The sequence below is a fragment of the Mustela nigripes genome, chromosome 9 (genome assembly GCF_022355385.1).
Source record: "Mustela nigripes isolate SB6536 chromosome 9, MUSNIG.SB6536, whole genome shotgun sequence".
Lineage (NCBI taxonomy): Eukaryota > Metazoa > Chordata > Mammalia > Carnivora > Mustelidae > Mustela > Mustela nigripes.
Genome location: NC_081565.1, coordinates 24,744,439 through 24,763,319, shown reverse-complemented (window position 1 = coordinate 24,763,319; position 18,881 = coordinate 24,744,439). Strand labels below are relative to the sequence as shown.

Genomic DNA, 18,881 nt, shown 5'->3' with positions numbered 1-18,881 from the left:
AATATCTGCAGACTTGCGTATTTATATTTTCTTATTCACCTTTGGCTCCCCTGCCCTTTGCACCAGTGGCTGGTCAAGTAGGTCTCTGAGCAGATTATATATGTTTGAACGGAATTGCAGGAGAAGAGAAAGAAGCAGAACAAAGCCAGAAGTATATATTAACACTTCTGTGGAATGGCTCCTATGTTCCTCTGTAGAAGGAAACAGGGGTTAGTATTATAGTACCTGACTCAGCGGGCTGACAGCACAACACTAACAGAAGTACTAGAGAGAGCAATCAAATACTTTTTTGGACCTCAGCTCACAATGTGACACTGAGAATGTTGTTTTTTATTCCCTCTTGGTTATTTTCCCTTTCTTCCTGTCCTCCCCCCCCCCCTTATTATATGGAACACTTCAAAAATTTGTATGTCCTCCTCACACAAGAGGGCCCTGCTAATCTTCCCTGTGTTGTTCCAGTTCTAATATATGGGCTGCCAAAGCGAGCACCAGAACTTTCCTTTTAAACCATCCTTTTTGGGGCGCCTGGGTGACTCAGTGGGTTAAAGCCTCTGCCTTCGGCTCAGGTCATGATCCTGAGGTCCTGGGATGGAGCCCCCACATGGGGCTCTCTGCTCAGTGGGGAGCCTGCCCCCCCCCCCCGCCTCTCTGCCTACTTGTGATCTGTCAAATAAATAAATAAAAATCTTCAAAAAGATAATAAAAAAAATAAAATAAAACCATCCTTTTTGCATGGTGTTTTTAAAATTCTTTATGCCCCTCTAAGTTTCCCTTGGGTCCTCAGGATACAGCCTTCAGCTGCTGGCCTGTTAACCCCAAATGAGGTCATTAGTGCTTGGTGTTCTGATCTGAACTTGATGTGACCTTGGGCAAGCCTAGCTTTTTAGATGGGCCTCCATTTTCTCCTGGAGTAGAATGGTCTTGAAGACACTTTCCAGCTCAGAAAGTCCATGGAATTTTATTTATATATTTATTTATTTCAAAATCTATGTTAGTTTCTAGTGTTAGAGTTTGCAGTCTGTTCCATTCCTCTGTGAGGCTGAGAGGAGGCACTTTGACAACTTCCTGCAGGATTTTCTAGATTCAGTTTACTTAGACATGTTCAAAAGTCAGAAAACTGCTGTCATGCAAGCAGGAAGGAGAGTTCAAGCTTAAAGAGCTGCAAACCAGGTGGGTGGTGGTTTCACAGCCAGGAGAGGTTGACCCTCCCTTATTCGGATGGACAGGCTCACCCAAGATCCTGTGAAGTGTCTTTGTTAAGCCTGTCTGTCTTTCTTTCTTTCTTTCTTTATATTTATTTTTAAAGATTTTATTCATTTGCCAGAGAGAGTGCAGGGTTGGGGGAGGAAGGGGTAGGCAGGCAGGGGGAGCGGCAGGCAGAGGAAGAAGCAGGCTCCCCGCTGAGCAAGGAGCCTGATGTGGGATTCATCCCAGGAGCCTGAGATCATGAGACCAAGGCAGATGCTTAACCTACTGAGGCACCCAGGCATCCCTTTGTTAAGCTTTTAAAGTGTGATTTACAAAAAAACAAACAAACAAACAAACAAAACACACACACACACACACACACACAAAGAATACTTCATTGTCATAGGTATACAGGACACTTACAATTTTGAAAAGAGGCACAGTAGACCGCCAAGGGTAAGGATAAAACATTGCCTTTTTGGGAACTGTTTCCAAATTCTGGCTTCCTGAAGGCCATTGTGTCCAGTGATCCCTTGTTCCCTGTGGGTCTCCTGACATCCATCTGCCTCCCCCCAATCACAAAAAACCCTAAGTGAACAAAATTCTTTCCAGAATCAAAGCAGAAATTCACCTGGCAAGAAGGAGTCCTCTGAAAAGAGATGCCAGGTCTGGGGGCTAACTATTCCATAACCGATTGATTTTTTTTTTTTTCAATTAAATCCAGTAATTCTGGGTATTCAAGAACAAATAAGGGAAGCGTCCAGTGCCCTCCAGGAAACTCATTTCTGTTGGAGGAGCCAGACTCATAAAACCTTGTAATATGTGAGGGTAAGAGTTTAATGAAAGATCTAGATCGATTGAAATGAAGGAGATTTTTAATAAAAGCTGGGCTTTGAAGGTTAAATAGGAGCTTGTCAGGGGACTATGGGTTTTTCCAGAAGCATTGGAGACCCACATCTGCAAGCAAAGACCCACATCTGCATTGGGGGTCAAGAGTAGTTTAGCACAGCTGGTACAATGAAGGAGTGATTGGATATTTAAGAAGAAAATACTGGACACTAGGTAGTGGCCACAGTTGGAAGGCTGACCATGTTAAATCTTGATCCACCAGGAACTGGGGACCATAGGACATTAAGGAGTAGGGGACAGGGTGGCCAGATCTGTTTGAACAGGAGAGCCATGTGCTAGGCCAAGACTTGGGATCAAAACAGGAACTTTTTCATCCACCTCCAACTCAAAGTATAGATTTTGCTCTGGGAGTAGAGACCAGCTTAAGAAACATCTGTGGGAAACTCGGGCTTCCCTGTCAGACTACCTCGAAATAGTACATTGGTTGGAAGACAGAATGTCTGGGTTTTTTTGACTTTTTAGAGGATTTATTGGAAGAACCTGGATATCAGCAAATCCTTCTAAATTGGGGTATATCCATTTTGCATGTAACCTTACCTGCCCAGCAGACTGAAGATGGAACTATCAGGAGAAAAATGCTTTGAGTATGTCAACGAGAATGAGAAACAAAAATCAAACACTAACTTGTAAAGGGAACCTCAGTTTCCCCTTTCATAAAATGGAGGTGGGAGAGGGAACTCCCACTCCTCCTTTGTTGTGAGGATCTAATGAGGTAAGGAGAGTGTACAGGCTTCAGAGGGGTCACCGGGGTATGCAGAAGGAAGGGGTTACTATACACCAGCGAACAGTGACCTGATCAGACAGGACACATGCTTCCTGAAATAGTCCCTTCCACCTGTCGTGTCTAAGGGACTCTGCCCGTGGCTAACACAGATTCATTTTCCTTCCTAGCTTTCAGTGAGTGTATCTAGAGTTCCTTCAGTATCTCTGTAAAGTTTTCTTTACCAATTTTAGTTGGGGTTTTTTTCCCCGTTTTAGCTTCTAAGTGGGGTATGCAGAATACAGCATCTGAGTGTCTCAAGGGTGCAGCCACCGTTCAGTAACCTGCTGATTCAATGCCAGTGAGTACAAATCTAAATAGCATAGGTGACATGGGTTTTAGGATCCTACTCAACCCCCCCTGGGCTGGACAGGTTTGACTGCTTGCCCTCAGTGACTTTAGATCATTGTCAAACCTCCACCTGAGGGCCCATTCATCAATCGGTCTATCTACTTACCTACCTATGTCTACATAAAGAGCTATTCTCGTCTTTTGCTCTGTTTAGAGGATCACATACGATGGACATGAAACATAAAAGGATGACAAATGGTCCTCCCACTTTAGGGGATCATTATAATTATTGTGCAGTAGGGGTGAAAAATGCTGTGCTAGGTGCAGTCAGATGTGAAAAGGATCCCGGAAATGGGAAGTTACTTTCCGCGGTTATGAAGTTGCGTTTGTATTTATTTCCTCCTTTTCCTTTAAGAACAAGTGGAGGACTTTCAGGAGGGCAGGTGGCAACATGCTGCGTTGTCTAGGGTGCCAGAGAAGACCAAACGATTCGAAAGTGTTACATCAATGGTATCGTGGAAAACAATTAAAAAAGGTGGACTCCCCACGTATGTGATGCCAGAGAAGCAGTCTGATTGATGCTCCTACCCTAGGCACCCTCCTCCTGCCCAGCTAAGCTAACTGGCTCTGGGAGCCTTCTAGATATTAGCCGGAAAGAGTTTCTGTTTATGCTAATATGACAGCGGTTGGTTTCCTCCCTGTTTTGACCACAACCAGGGCATTGAAGCTCTAGGTACCTTCCTCAGAGTTTAAGAATATTTGTTTTTCAGGAGATGGTAAGAAATTTACTCAAGATTTACTTTTTTGTTCTAAGGTAAAGGCTTCCAAAGGGTGTTGGTTTCCAACTTTCGTTTTAGTTTCACTTAATATGAAAAAAAAAAAAGGCTTTATTTTCATAGAGCATTCTGATTGTAACAGTAGTTCCTTTGCATTTTCACAGGCAGAACATTCCGTGATACATTCCACAGCATTCATCAGGTAGAGAGCTCTTGTAGTTTTATATGAAATATGATTGAATGACTACATGTGAACAGCGAATGATGGTTTCATAAACAAACTTTAGGAACCAAAGATTCAGTTTAGCGCTATAAAAACATGTCACTATGGGCGCCTCGGTGGCTTAGTCAGTGAAGCCTCTGCCTTCGGCTCAGGTCATGATCCCAGGACTGGGATTGAGTCCCACATCAGGCTCCCTGCTCAGCCCGGAGCCTGCTTCTCCCTCTCCCTTTGCCGCTCTCCCTGCTTGTGTTCTCTGACAAATAAAATATTAAAACAAAAAACATGTCACTATACACTAGCCTCTAGAAGGCACTATATGAAGAAATGGAATACATAAAGTATATAAAAAGTAAAATGAGGGCACCTGGGTGGCTCAGTGGGTTAAGCCGCTGCCTTCGGCTCAGGTCATGATCTCAGGGTCCTGGGATCGAGTCCCACATCGGGCTCTCTGCTCAGCAGGGAGCCTGCTTCTCTCTCTCTCTCTGCCTGCCTCTCCGTCTATGTGATTTCTGTCAAATAAATGAAATCTTTAAAAAAAAATTGTTAATCTCCAAATATGAAATGTTACATGTTTCTAAAAATTGAAGTCTTTGAATGAAAAAAAAAATTATTCCCTTTGACCATCCTATTTGAGATGGTGAAGGTTCTTGTTCTAACAAACTGAAACAGAATTGATGATAGGGAGTTAAGCAGGTTTCCAGGGAGCGTTATTTTGCCGGAAAGAACATTTCGCTGGACAAAAAAGAGATAGACTGAAAAGATGTTGATGTGTTGGAAACACCATTGTTCATCTTTTGTGTGTGTGTGCGCGCGCGCACACAAGTTAAAATCTAGGACATATAAAATTAAATGTCATAAGAAAATGTAATAAGCAGGCATCTCAATTGTTAGGTGCTCTTTATTATACAGTATAAACGGCTCTGTAATGTGGTAATGACAGGACATCTCAGCACTCAGAACTGATAGGTACGAGAGTAAATAGTTTTGTTTTTGTGTGTGTGTGTGCATGTTAAATAGTTTTGTCCTGCGCTGTTTCCAGAAAATCTGGATACTGAAGCTTGCTTTCTCAGGCTAGAAAACGTCAACCCAAGTGATGTTTCCCAGTGACATCAGAAACATTTTAATTAATTATGTTATGGTATTTGGGGATGTTTCTCCGATTTGAGGTAATAAGCACTTAGCGAACACAAAGATGGTCATCAGCCATTCAGTAAACACTTTTCATACACAACCAAGTGCCAGAAGTGTGTGTGTTAAGAGAAAAGTGGATTAGAAAAGCAACCACCACAATGTAACAGAGAAATGCGTTCCAGGCTTCTTGTTTAAATGCCTTTAACTGCTTTTAAAAATCAAGCATACTATTTGCACCTGCATTCTTAAAACGTTTTCCCAGGTTAAAGAGAAACTGTAGAAACTACAGGAAACTGTAGAAAATCTAAAATGGAGAAAGCCAGTGTTAGTATTTCCTATTTCCTTCCAGTCCTTCCTCTTGAAAGTTTCTGGTGCTTCCCTCTCTCCTTCAATACACATACACTAACTTATACAATTAGGAATCATAGTTTATACTCCCAGGTCCTGCTTTTTCCACTTAACATACCATGAGCATTTTTCCGTGTCATTAAATATGCTTTGAGTATGTTCTTTGCCACATAAAATTCCCTTCTATCGATGCACCTGTTTTCTTTTAAGCTAAGACACGTGCCGTGTTTTTCCAATCATGCTGGACTCTTGAAAGCCAAGGAAAGTACTTCATGTTGATCCACCATAAGGCTCTTAATTTTCTATTTGTAAGATGCACCCACATTTTGGACACAACGTATAATGGATAGTTAATAAGCAGCCTAAAGAAGGTGTCAGCTTGTTTGCTTAACGATGTTGGTCACCCTCATCACCATAACAGAATTTATCAAAGTGCCAACAAGGGTCACAAATGCTTCTTCCATTTTGTAACCTTCACTAACAAAAGTCAAACTCTTGTGTACTCTCAAAAAAGGGTCTGTGCAGTTTTAAAGCTGAGTAACATCAAAAATATGCCACCAGCTTACAAAACCACTTAAAGATGTACTTAAACTTTACGCCTGTAAGTTTGCGACTGAGTACTTTCTAATTAATGCAGTTCAGTCCGCTGAGTTTGCAGAGAGGACAGATGAAATTTTAAAACATTCTGCCAGAAAATTTGGTTCTAATCTCTTGAGGATTTTAACTACTCTATCTGTAACACACACGAAGCATAAATGAATCCTTTAATCCTCAGGAGGGCACTGTGGAACTATGTTCTTAGGGTTCTCTGCAGTGGGAAGTTTCTTTTGTTCCTCAAATTGTTCTGAGTGCAAGGCCGGGTCCCTGAAAGGTTTTTATATTTTCATTTAATTTTAAAGAGAAACCATAAGGATCTTTTAAAATATGAAACTGGAATTTTATGAATACTTTCCTATTAAAAATTGAGCATATTGAATAATGACAGGGTGGTTGGTTTCTACCTGGAAATTCATGTTCAGGTAAGGAAATTGCTTTCATGTACTTTTTACACAAAGAGCAACCTGAACCAGGTCAGGTTTACTTCTGTGATTTCCACTAGGTTCCAGCCTCACAACTTAAATAGTTCTCACAGTAAAACTAGCCTTAAAAACATCTTCCTTTGCCTTTAATCTCTGGAGATGAAGTTTGGCCTTTCAGTGTGCCTTTCCCATGCCCGCCTGTGTTTAAACTGAAATTGCTAGGACATGCTTTTTCCAGAGGAAAAACAGAACAAAAGCAATATTCAGATAAAATATTATAGGTTTATTTAAAACTTAATTCTCACCTTGAGTATGCAAAATACAAACTCCACAAAATGTTCATTTTTTACTTTGTAGTTTACAAATATACAAAATAGAAGTTTGCTTAAATTTATATTACATATTTATTAAGGCAAGGAACTATATAGAAAAAAAAAAACATTTGTTCTGCTTAAGGCATACTTGGGAATAAACCATTGTACAAATTATTGCACATCTGAAACCACAGTGCATAACAGACTGTCTGCATAAAAATGTTAAAGAAGTAAACCAGGCATATTTACCTGACTTAGGTCATAAATGTAGATCGGAAGACAAAAATAGATTTTCCTTGTCAAAGTATGCAGCAGTTTGAGAACTTTGGCTTCCTCATTTGGTACCTTTAGAACCAAGACTCACCAAGCACCATCGTTTAGGTTATTAAAAACACATTTTCTGTACCTGAATTTCTTCCTCTTCTTCTAAATATCATAATAATGGCTTTTTAGAAGGCAAAGAGAATACAAGGTGATCTTTATGCTTATACTGCTTCAAACACAATTCAAGGGAATTCTGGTCTTCCCTCCCCCCCAACTCATGGATCTAATTTATACCCTGATATCCACACCTTCCAGTCACCCCCTTGGTGTTTTTGTAAGTCCAGGAATATTCAAGTTGGCTTTAGCAATGGAATGATAGAAGATCCAGTCACAGACCCCATATCTGTTCTTTGATTTGTCTTCTGGTTTTCTTGTGTCTCCTGATTATCCATTCACAAGTTGGCTTGTTGGGAACTTGACCATGATTGTAGTGCTTTCCAGCTGGGATTCTCCCCTCCCTCCCCACCCCGAGTTGGGGGGGAGACAGTGTGAAAGATTAAAAAAAAATACTGAATTCTCTCTTCTGGCAGTGTGGGTCATATCCACTGTTTGGGGATTTAAAAGTGCCTCTTCATGTGTAAGGCTAGGTGGTCCGACCTGGAGAAGGCCCGGTCGCACTTCTGGCACTGGAAGGGGCGGTGCCCGGTGTGTTTGCGATAGTGCCTGGTCAGTTCATCAGAGCGGGCAAATTTCCACCCACAGCCGTCCCAGTCACAGTGGTAGGGTTTCTCACCTGGCAGAGGAAAAGAAACCCGGTGAAGCCATCCATACCTAACACAGAAATGACCAAACTGGAGCCTGAATGTCAAACCAACTCCCCCGCAAACATTCCACTCTGAAAGAAGCCAGGGGAGTTTTTAGACCAATTCAAGGGCACATTCAATTTCAGATCATAAATTGGAATATTAAACCTAAATATTCTTTGGGTTTTTTTTGTGTGTGTTTTTGTTTTTTTAAGGAACAGACCTACACTTCTATATCGCTAACATTTTCATTCTCTTAAGGCCAAGTATCACCGTGGTGGAATAGATGTTGTCTGCTCTGTTAGTCTCTCTCCCCCACCCAACCCCTCACTCACATCCTATAGCCCACTACAACTGGGTCGAAAACGCCACCGGCAACTACTTTTTCTGCATCAGCATTTCTATTATTTTTCTCAGTCTACCCCTAAAATGACTTTATGTACCTACACTTAAACAACATGAAAAATTCTCTGCAAGTGACCATCTTAAACCACAATCTTAGCCATCACAACCGCTTAATTCTTGAAATTCAAGTAAAACCTACTTACCAAGGCTACAACCAAAAATAAAAAGCAGTATGAAATTTGGGAACCACCAGTGAAAACTGCCTAAAAATTAAAAACTAGTAACAAGACCTAACTTGCTTTTGCACTGCAACATGTAATTTCTTGTAAGATTTTATTTTAAGTATCTCTACACCCAACCTGGGGTAGGAACCCACAAACTCGGGATCAAGATTTGCGCCAGCCAGGCGTCCCCGAAGTGTAATAATTTCTTGATTACAAGGCCAATGCTTTGCTCAAACAAGGAGAGGCCCACAAACAGCCTGGAATCTCCCTGCCTTTCAGAAACCTAACATAACTGCATATTCAAGCACTGATACCATCCACCAAGCAAAAGGCTCTTGGGCAAAAAAGGAGGCGCTGGGTTTGGTTTGCTGTTCTCGCCTCTGATCCAAGAGATGGAGGAGATAGACTGCCCCACATCTCCAAGGGAGGCCCTGAGAAATGTCCACGGTTAACCAATGGGGCTGCAGGACCAACCCCCCCCCCCGCAGTTTCTGTTCTCCTTACCTGTGTGGGTTCGCAGGTGTGCCTTGAGATGAGAACTCTTCGTGTAGGTTTTACCGCAGCCTGCGTAATCACATGTGTGAGTGGCGGTCCTTTTCCGGGGCCACGATCTTCTCCCCCTCTTTGGTTTCGGCTCCTCCGGCATGCAGGAACCAGGAGGCATGAGCTCTAGGGGTGAAGAAGGTGGGGTCAGCATCATCCCCTGCTCCCCGGAGGGCTGGCACAGGCAGGCGTCCCCAGCCCGAGCTATGAATCCCCAGGACTGACCTTGGTAATGCAGCGGTGGGACCTGTGGCTGCATCTGGTCTGGCAAAAAGGGTGGGTAGTTGGGTCCCGGGTGGGGATGAAACCCCGGGGGTAGCGATAGGGCAGGATGACAGTCCCTGCTGCTCAGCAGTTCCTCGGCACCCAGGGTGGGGGTAGTCCTGTTGGGGAGCTGCCGCCCCAAGGGGAAGTCGTGTCCTGGTGGTCGGTGGCCATTACTGAGAGGGGGTCCAGTGCCCAAGTGGGCCTCTAGGGGCCGACCGACCGTGCACGACGAGACTGCCTCCTGCTTTATTTTGGGGCACATGCGCGGAGGCCCGCCACTGTAGGGCGCCACCACGACGGGGTGGCTGCCATCCGGGCTGCCTTTGCTAACACTGATGACCGACGGGCTGCCGTACTCGCTGCCAGGGGCACTCAGCGACGCCTTCAACACAAACTTGCCCATCAGCCCGCCACCTGGCGGCTGCGGCTGCTGCGGCGGGATGTACACTGGGTCCAATTCGGGCCGAAGGAGCTCAGCTACGAAGCCGCCCGAGGGGCTCACGTCGTTGATGTCCGCCAGGTTGAAGGGAGCTGTGGGAGGCGGCACAGACTCCCGGCCATAGAGGAGACCGCCGCCGCCAGTGCTGCCCGGCGCCACGCCCGGGTCCCCTCCGGGCCGGATCGGATAACTGAAGCTGCAGGTGGAGGGCGCGCTGGCAGGACCGCTGCTCGATGGGGAGGACGATGACGACGCTGACGCCGACGAGGACACGGTGGCGGCCACTGACTCCGGATGGGACAGCGAATTGGAGAGGATAAAGTCCAGGTCCAAGAGATCGTTGAACTCCTCCGTCTCCCTCCGAGGTAGGAGAGCAGGATTGGTGCCGCCACAGGCCGCGCCGACTCCGCCGCTTTCCAGGTCGGTGGCCACGGTCGCCGCCGCCAGGTCGTAGGGGCGGCCGGGAAGCACCGGGGGAAGTCGCTTCATGTGGGAGAGCTCCTCCCGCCAGCGCTGCGGGTATAGGACGGGGGAGAGAAACCGTCGGTACTGGTCTCCTGCTGCCATACCACGTACTGGCGACCCTGCCCGCGCCTATACCGCCCAGGCACCGGGACGAGAAAGACACGAAGCGCCGGCAGGCTCCAGGTGCCAGTGCTGCGATCTCGGCCCATCCCCGGGCCGGAGAGGCGCGGTGCGTCGGTTTGGAGAATACGGGGTCTGCCCGATTGCGTGAGAGCCGGCGCCGCGGCTGGGCAGCTCCGGTGCTTCCCCAGCCAGATCCCAGGGACGCTCCAGCCACCCTTGGAATTGGGACACCGAAGATCTCCCTATGCGCCCTCGCCACGGGTACGCCTACGCGCCAAGCTCACTCGGGCCCAAGCCAGTGTCCAGGGACCCATCCAACCTCCCGCCCGGTGGCCCCCGCGCCAGCCCTGCAGCCTGCGAGTTTCAAGACGTGTGCGGACCGGGTGTGCGCCCCCGGCGGCTCCCCAGCGTCCGGACCACACGCATGTACAACCGAGCCACAGACACGGAAACCATCGTAAGACGACTGTGGGGCCACTCCGTCCCTCCGCCGGATGGGTCTCGAAGACCCCTGGGCTCCGCCCGTCCCTACCCCACCCACATAAGGCCACTGGACGCTGTAGACCTCTCCGGACAGTACTCACGTTATTCGGGGCACCTGCTGGACGCAGTGTCTTCTCCCTTCCCGCGGGGCCGGACGCGAACGTGGAGAAGGACGGGAGCAGTGCGTCGCTGACAGCCATGTCAGACTCGCCAGGTGGCTGCCTGCGGGCCGGGCGGGGCAGAGGCAGGAGTCAGGGGGCCACTCTCGACCGCCGCTCGGGCGCGTCCCACCGGACTTCACCACCCACCACTCCGCGCCCCACGCTGCACCTACCTCATTAATGTGGGGGCCCAGAAGGTCCTCGGGAGTTCAAAGCAGTGGGGGTACCCAAACCCCAAAATTAGGAGAAAAAAAACAAAACTTAGAAACGAAGCCAAAACCAAAAGCCCAAAATTGCCCGAAATCCTTCTTTGGATTAAATATAAACGGGAGATGCCTTTTTAAGAAAAGTTCCTTTGTACACGAGAGTTCTTAAAAGTTGTAAACTCGTAAAAACAGACGATGAGCAAAGCGCAAGGCGGTAAGTAGGTCCGGTGGCCGAACTGCGCTCTTCAACTCAGCAGCGTCCTCCACCACTGTCGCGGTCGCCGCGGCTGTCGCCGTGGGCGCTGGGGCTGTGGCCGGGTTGGCGGGCGGGCGGCGCCGCCAGGTGAGACTGGCCGCAGCGGCACGGATCTGCGGACTGGGCGGCGGCGCGAGGTGCGGAGTCCGGGGGGCTGCGCGGGGCGCGCGCGGCCATGGGCGCTGGCCGCGGGCGGGTGGGTGGGTGGGGGGCCGGAGGGGCGGGGAGGGGCACTTGGCGGCTCCCGGTGCCGCCGCCGCCCGCCACCGCCTCTGCTCCCCGCGCGCCCGCAGCCGCGCTCGCTGTCTCGGGCCGGAGAACTGCCGGCGGCCGCCGCGCGCTCCTTACTTAACTTCTCGGCTCCCGCCCTACCCCCCCGCCTCCTACCCGCTGTACGCCGCGGCCCGCCGCCAGGCCCCGCCCCCTCCCTTTCTTCTCCCCTCCCTCCTACGGCCCCCCCGCGCGTTGCCATGGCAGCTAAATAAACAAACTCGGCGCACGTGGGGGCGGGGGGGAGGGAGGGGCGCGGGCGGGGCCCGGCCGAGCCGTGACGCCAGCCCCGCAGCTGGCGAGCAGGAGCCGCGCTGACGCCGGCGGTGGCGGCCCCGGCGGCGGCTGCGGCGGCTGTCCGGGTGCGGGGCGGTGCGTACTGAGCGCACGTCCGGTCGCTCTGCGACCGGGGCCGTCTGCGTCGCGGTGGTCCGCTCCGGGGGTTCGAAGCCCGTGGCGGAGGAGTCTGGTAGGGGTTGAGGGGTCGGTTCCGCTCCCCCACCCCCGCTCGGGTCCGTGCTTGGGGCGCACTGTGCGCGCTAGAGGAAAGCGCGATTATCCGCGTGACTCACTGAGCTTTCCGTCCCTCCCCTGCGCACGCAGCAGCCCGCCGCTGGTCTCGGAGTGCCAGTGCGGGCTCTTGGCTTGGCTTCGCGGGGTTTTTCGTAGGTTCTCCGGCTGGGTGGGATGGGGGTGGGAGGCCAGGAAAGGTGGGTGCCCAGCACTGTGACGGAACTGGGAGCCAGAAAAGGCCTGAAAGGGTGGAAAGAGCTTGGAGCGGGAAGCAGAGTTATGGTTTTGATATTTCGGGGAGCCAGAAAGGGAGTGAAAGGGCTTAATACTGATTGTGGGGTGGAGAAGGCATAGGGGCCGTGAGGCGCAGACACCTTTCAACCCGAGAATCTCAAGGGTGCAAGCCCGCACCCTCCGTTCCACTTTATGGATGGGCAAACTGAGTCATAAAGAGGTGAAACGGCGAGGTCAAGGTCGGACGGGGAGTTCTCTCCCTTGGCTCAGGTTCCGAACGGTCAAGCCCACCGAGAGGCATTTAGCTGGAAAGTGGCCACGTGTCAGGAAGTGGAGCGGTGCGGGGGGACCCCGGTTCCCGAAAAGGGCACAACGAGCTCGCGGCAGCCGTTCCTGCCCACCGGTAAGAGAAGAGGAAACGGCGATCGTTATTTCAGCCTTATAACGTTGCCTCCCCACCCCCACAGTCCCCTTAGTTTGTGATCAGTAATTTTCCAGCCGGGAAATGTTTTCGCCCTCATCTCTGCAAACTGCCCCCCCCCCCCCCGAACGTGAGTGTGGTGTTCGGTATCGCCTGTTAAACGTAGGCTTGCGAAGTGTTTGGTTTGGATTGAGGCGCGCAGAGCCGGGCTCCACCCGCCCTCTCCACGGAGCCGCCTCACCCGTAAACGCTGTCGATCCCAGGAAAGACAAGGGGAGGAGGAAAAGGGTCGAAGCCCCAACGCGGGGCGGAGTGTTCGCTTACTCTCGCAGAGCTCTCTAGTTGTTGCGTCGTTGTCACCTGTTATTTGAGTTCTGCGATTCTGGTACCTATTAGGTTTACTCAGAGTATTTGTTATCCCCTAGTTTTCCACTTCTTGCCGACCACAGCAGCATTCTTGGAATGCATCTCATCCCGAGTGAATCCGCTGTGCCCCCTCTGCCAACGACAGGAATCCCTCTAGGTCCAGAGAGTTGGACGCCTTTGAATATGACTGCCATCCTTTGGCCAGGGCCTGCGGGGAGGGGTGTGTGTGCGCTGCTTTAGCGGGGAAAACCCGACCCTCCCTCGGGCTGGCGGGTTCGGCCTCACTCCATAGGAGCAGCCCAGTAAAACTCTGAAAACATTGCCCTTTTCAAACGGAGAAGGCAAGAAAGGAAAACACCTGCTACCCCTCCCCCCACTCCTTTCATTGTGATGGCAGAAATTTCTTCGGATGCTAGAACTTGAGGATTGCATGAAAACGTTATACACTTTTACGTCAAGGCCTGGGTTCCTAATCCCCAATGAATTTGATTGGTAGCCATTTCCCTAGACATGTAAACAACGTAAATCAGGACTTGGAGTTTGTAGCCACTGCATGAGGTGTCTTGTTTTGTTTTGTTTCTGTTTTGCTCTTATTTATCTAAAGCAGTAACCCTTCCCTTTCAACAAAAGTAACCACCACAATGAAAAAACAATATTATGGGACGCCTGGGTGGCTCAGTTGGTTGGACGACTGCCTTCGGCTCAGGTCATGATCCTGGAGTCCCGGGATCGAGTCCCGCATCGGGCTCCCAGCTCCATGGGGAGTCTGCTTCTCTCTCTGACCTTCTCCTCGTTCATGCTCTCTCTCACTGTCTCTCTCTCAAGTAAATAAAAAAAAAAAAAAAATCTTTAAAAAAAAACAATATTACAAGGGCGCCTGGGTGGCTTAGTGGGTTAAAGCCTCTGCCTTCAGCTCAGGTCAGGATCCCAGGATCCTGGGATGGAGCCCCGCATCCGGGTCTCTGCTCATCGGGGAGCCTGCTTCCCCCTCTCTCTCAGCCTGCCTCTCTGCCTACTTGTGATCTCTGTCAAATAAATGAATAAAATCTTTTTTAAAAAAAGTATTACACAGATGAATCAGAAAGACACTATTCTCATGTCATACAATCAAGACAAGATTCTGGGGGCGCCTGGGTGGCTCAGTCGTTAAGCATCTGCCTTCAGCTCAGGTCATGATCCCAGGGTGCTGGGATCAAGCCCAGCGTCTGGCATCCTGCTCAGCGGGAAGCCTGCTTCTCCCTCTCCCACTCCTTCTGCTTGTGCTCCCTCTCTTGCTGTGTCTCTCTCTGTGAAGTAATAAATAAAATCTTAAAAAAAAAAAAAAAGACAAGATTAAAAAGATGAACTTGTAGTTTCCAAACAGCCATCAGGAGGACTAAAGCCAATGTCTCTTTGTGGCAGGCAACTATCTGGTTATTCCTCTGATTGCATCATAAAATGAAATCTCTGTATTTACCCTGGATTTCTAGAAGTGGTAAGGAACTTCAAGTTCACAAATCATCTCCTTTTCAAGGCAGGTGCCTGGTGTGACAACAGGGTTATGACCCTCCCTCTTTTCAGAACAGGTAGGTCCAGAAGAGTTAAATCCTGCCCTGTATAATTTATAAACATGAGGCTGAGTAAACCTTTGATGACTAAATTGCACTCTAAAATAATAATAATAGAAGACACCCTTTAAAGAAGAATTACATACTTACTGGTGACTATTTCAGCAAACTGATATTACAAGTTTTGTGGTATGGATGTTAATTATTAATGTCCATGGAGTTATAGATTTTTTTTTTTTCCAAGCACGAACTGCATTCGTTGGCAGAAGAAGTGATGGAAGCTGTCAGTGATAGGGGATTGGCATGGAGATTTGGAGGGGTGTGAGAGGTTGAAAAGAGGCTCAACATGCTTCCAGTGAAGGACCCCCCTGAACCCAGGACTGAGCACCAGATTTGGGCAAATAGAACTCCCCAGGGAGCCTAGCTGCACCCTGGCCTGGGGTATCTGGAGAACTGGCGCAGGACTCAGGAATGGCTGGTTTATTGTTGTTTTGTTTTTTCAGAAGGTGGCAAAGCTTTTCTCAGCCCCCACTTTCATTCCTTGGAAAGTCCAGCCTCTCCTTGCACCTGGGTTACATGGGAGATGTTAAGAAAGTGGGCTTTAGGGGCGCCTGGGTGGCTCAGTGGGTTAAGCCACTGCCTTCGGCTCGGGTCATGATCTCAGGGTCCTGGGATCGAGTCCCGCATCGGACTCTCTGCTCAGCAGGGAGCCTGTTTCCTCCTCTCTCTCTCTCTCTCTGCCTACTTGTGATCTCTCTGTCAAATAAATAAATAAAATCTTTTAAAAAAAAAAAGAAAGTGGGCTTTAGCACGGAGTTGCCTCGGCTTGTGTTCCAGCTGTGTTGCTTTTAGCTTTTCAGGTTATTTGACCCTATTGTATAGGGATAGTTACAGTACCTACTTCTTAAAGTGATAAGGATTATAAGTGGAATTATCCAGGTAAAGTATTTAACGTAGGCCCTGGTGCTCAGTGCATGATGGGTATTCCTGTCACCAGAATAATCCAGGGCACCGTAGGCTTCCTAAGGGCAGGAGCTATTGTGTTGTTTGCTGCCATATCCCCAAGTCCTAGTATAGTGCCTGCCTGATACATAGTAATGCTCTGTGTTTGTTGAATGAATGAATAATGGACTTCAGCAGGAAGTTGGCCTTTCCTTTCAGCGCTCCCTTGGAGGCTCATGAATCCTTTTTTGTCAAGAGCTTCAATCCACCCAAAGTCTTATCCTAATTCACCCCGATGCCCACCCCTCCATTGTTTGATCACCCTTTCCCAGCTTCCCAAACTAGAAACCTAGATTCTCCTCAACTCCTCCCTCATTTCCTTTGGCCTGGGCATTTAGGCCTCTCCAGAGCTCAACCATTTCCATTCCTAAATTACTCTGCTACCTTTGACAACACTGGGCACCTTGGTTCAAGCTCTCCTCATTTATGGCTTTTAATTAATCACTGTGGCTTCCCCAAACCATTGTCTTCCTCCTCCTTTTTCTCCTCTGCTTCCCCCATAATCCCACTGGAACTTCCCAGCTAGATCTAATCCATTTTTATCACAAATCCCTTCTTAGCCTGGTGTACCACACTCTTCGTACTAGCGCCCTCAACACCCTCAACAAACTTTGCAGACTCCTCTCTAGAGACTGACCCCACCCTCCCTAAACTTTAACTGGATGTTCTCTCACGTCTGAACACACGATGTGTTTTTCTCCATTGGCTCTTTTTCTATCTCATTGCCTCTTTTCCCCTGGGGGCCTTCATCATCCTCAAATTGTGGAGCCCCTTCTAATTGTCCCTTGGTCTCTCAGTCCCCATGTAGGTGAGTCCTCTTCCAATAAAGCTGGGTGGTGACTCTGCTCTGCCATTTACCTAGTGGACTCCCGTGGTCTGGTGGCTTGTTCATGGCTCCTTTTCCACCATGGCATCTTTAGGACAAATGCCCAGTGAGGACACATTCCAGAATGAAAGGAGTAAAGCTGCCTTGGTATGAAGTGATTCATCTGGAAACCCTGCTCTTTCCTATCTTGTCAGTAACGTTTCTCTCTGGTGCAGTGTTCACTGGCTTGGGTTGCTGTTTTCCAATCCCTCTCTCCCCTCCACCCGCTTCTTTTCTTCCTTTGAAAAGTGCTATGAAGGAGACAGAAAATCAAGTCCTTCATAATAACTCTGCTCTCACAAAACAGACAAGCAGGGAGAGAACAACCCTGGCCAAGGCATTGTAATAAAACAAACTAGAAAACACAAACAAAAATAACCAAAAGCCAAACCAAAACCAAATGGAGAAAGAGTCAACTCTTTTCTGTAGCCAAGTCCATTGCCTTTCAAAACCCAAACATTGGGTATTGAAGTTTTTAGAGCAGAAAATGAGTCACAGACATTTGAAGATTCTCAGAAATTTAAAATCTCTCTCGTGAACCTTTAGGTTTGATCACTTAAGTTACATTTTTAGCCCCCAAATTTTAAGCTCTACCCTCTTTAAGCTATTCAAAAAGTAATTCTAAAGTTAATGGGATTATCTTAAAGCTGTTTGAACTGGCAGCAGAGGGCTAAATACAGGTTTTCAGTGTCCTCATCTTGTTCTGAGATGTTAAGATGCAAAAACCAACCATCTTTTTTAGGTTGTTTCTGTTTAGTGTGGAGTATCTTTTTTTTTTTTTTAAGATTTTATTTATTTATTTGACAGACAGAGATCACAAGTAGGCAGAGAGGCAGGCAGAGAGAGAGAGAGAGGAGGAAGCAGGCTCCCCACTGAGCAGAGAGCCCCATGCAGGGCTTGATCCCAGGACCCTGGGATCATGACCTGAGCCGAAGGCAGAGGCTTTAACCCACTGAGCTACCCAGGCACCCCTGGAGTAGTATCTTTTAAGAGCAAGATACATAGTGGTAATATTTATCTAGCCCGAACAAAAAATTAGGGTCTAACATTTACATTCTTCATCAACCGTGATTGTTTTTAAGGCCACCAGAAGAATCTTCTGATAGTACACGTATTTGAAAATACAAATAGCACCTAAAAGTAAAAGAACTAGAAAACAAGGCAAATCAGCAGGAAAAAAAAAAAAACCCATTGCTGGAATTTTCTCCTTGACTTGGTTGACCAAATTTCCCTGGCTTGTTAAACTCTTTCCTGGAGAGAATTAGCATTGAGAGAACTAAGGCATATTCTCAGGTTATATTTTCTTAATTTAAAGGCCTTAGTACTTCAGATTCTTAGCATAGGACAGCATTATTTCTCCACAAAAAACATGGTTCCCTGGTTTAAATCAGAATGGAGGTAAAAAAATTTTGCATTATGGAGAGTGTAGGGATTTTGAGCGTTCAAAAATGAATGCTTCACACCCTGAGAAACGCAAACAAGAAACAAACGATTCTGTGTTTAATTTTCTTCTCAGTCTGTGGGCCGGACAAGAGGATAGGTTATTTTTGCCAATTTGACATTATGTACTTTGAGCCAAGGAAATGATTTTAAAAAAAAATAATAACAATGCATTTGATTACCCTGCGGTTGACTCCTTTTCACAAACATTGTGTTTGTTAATCAATTTTAACGTACTGCCTGGCTAGTGGGCATAGTGCTAGGAGGATGGTTCGTGCCAATGTATTAAAAAAAAAAAAAGGCTGGGGCGCCTGGGTGGCTCAGTGGGTTAAGCCGCTGCCTTCGGCTCAGGTCATGATCTCAGGGTCCTGGGATCGAGTCCCGCATCGGGCTCTCTGCTCAGCAGGGAGCCTGCTTCCTCCTCTCTCTCTCTGCCTGCCTCTCTGCCTACTTGTGATCTCTCTCTGTCAAATAAATAAATAAAATCTTAAAAAAAAAAAAAAAGGCCAAAATTAATTTCTGGCAGCACTAAATATCTCATTGTGCTCGATGCATTTTTCAAAGTCGATAGCTCAAATCTAGACACATGCTTATATCAAGGGATGACCAGAAGCTTTTTGAAAGAGGAAACCCTAGAATAGTTACCTAACCTGAGAGGAATTCCCAGCATTTTAATAGAGATTCA

At 47.7% G+C, this 18,881-nt stretch overlaps 1 protein-coding gene and 1 non-coding gene across 3 annotated transcripts; both read right to left on the bottom strand.

Moving 5' to 3' along the window:
- Nucleotides 1-380: 380 nt before the first annotated feature.
- Nucleotides 381-489, bottom strand: LOC132025244 (U6 spliceosomal RNA). Its single transcript, XR_009406506.1, has one exon. It is a non-coding gene; the product is annotated as a U6 spliceosomal RNA (small nuclear RNA).
- A 6,418-nt stretch (nucleotides 490-6,907) lies between these two features.
- Nucleotides 6,908-11,692, bottom strand: KLF4 (KLF transcription factor 4). Of its 2 annotated transcripts, XM_059411128.1 has the most exons (5): nucleotides 11,250-11,690; nucleotides 11,017-11,137; nucleotides 9,364-10,357; nucleotides 9,100-9,264; nucleotides 6,908-8,016 (listed from the first exon to the last, which is right to left on the bottom strand). In XM_059411128.1, exons 1-5 carry the CDS (start codon nucleotides 11,252-11,254, stop codon nucleotides 7,841-7,843), a joined length of 1,461 nt encoding a protein of 486 aa, XP_059267111.1. In that variant the 5' UTR covers nucleotides 11,255-11,690; the 3' UTR covers nucleotides 6,908-7,840. The 2 variants fall into 2 exon arrangements, with proteins under 2 accessions (XP_059267111.1, XP_059267110.1); XM_059411127.1 differs by having other exon boundaries at nucleotides 9,100-10,357; nucleotides 11,250-11,692.
- Nucleotides 11,693-18,881: the final 7,189 nt, after the last annotated feature.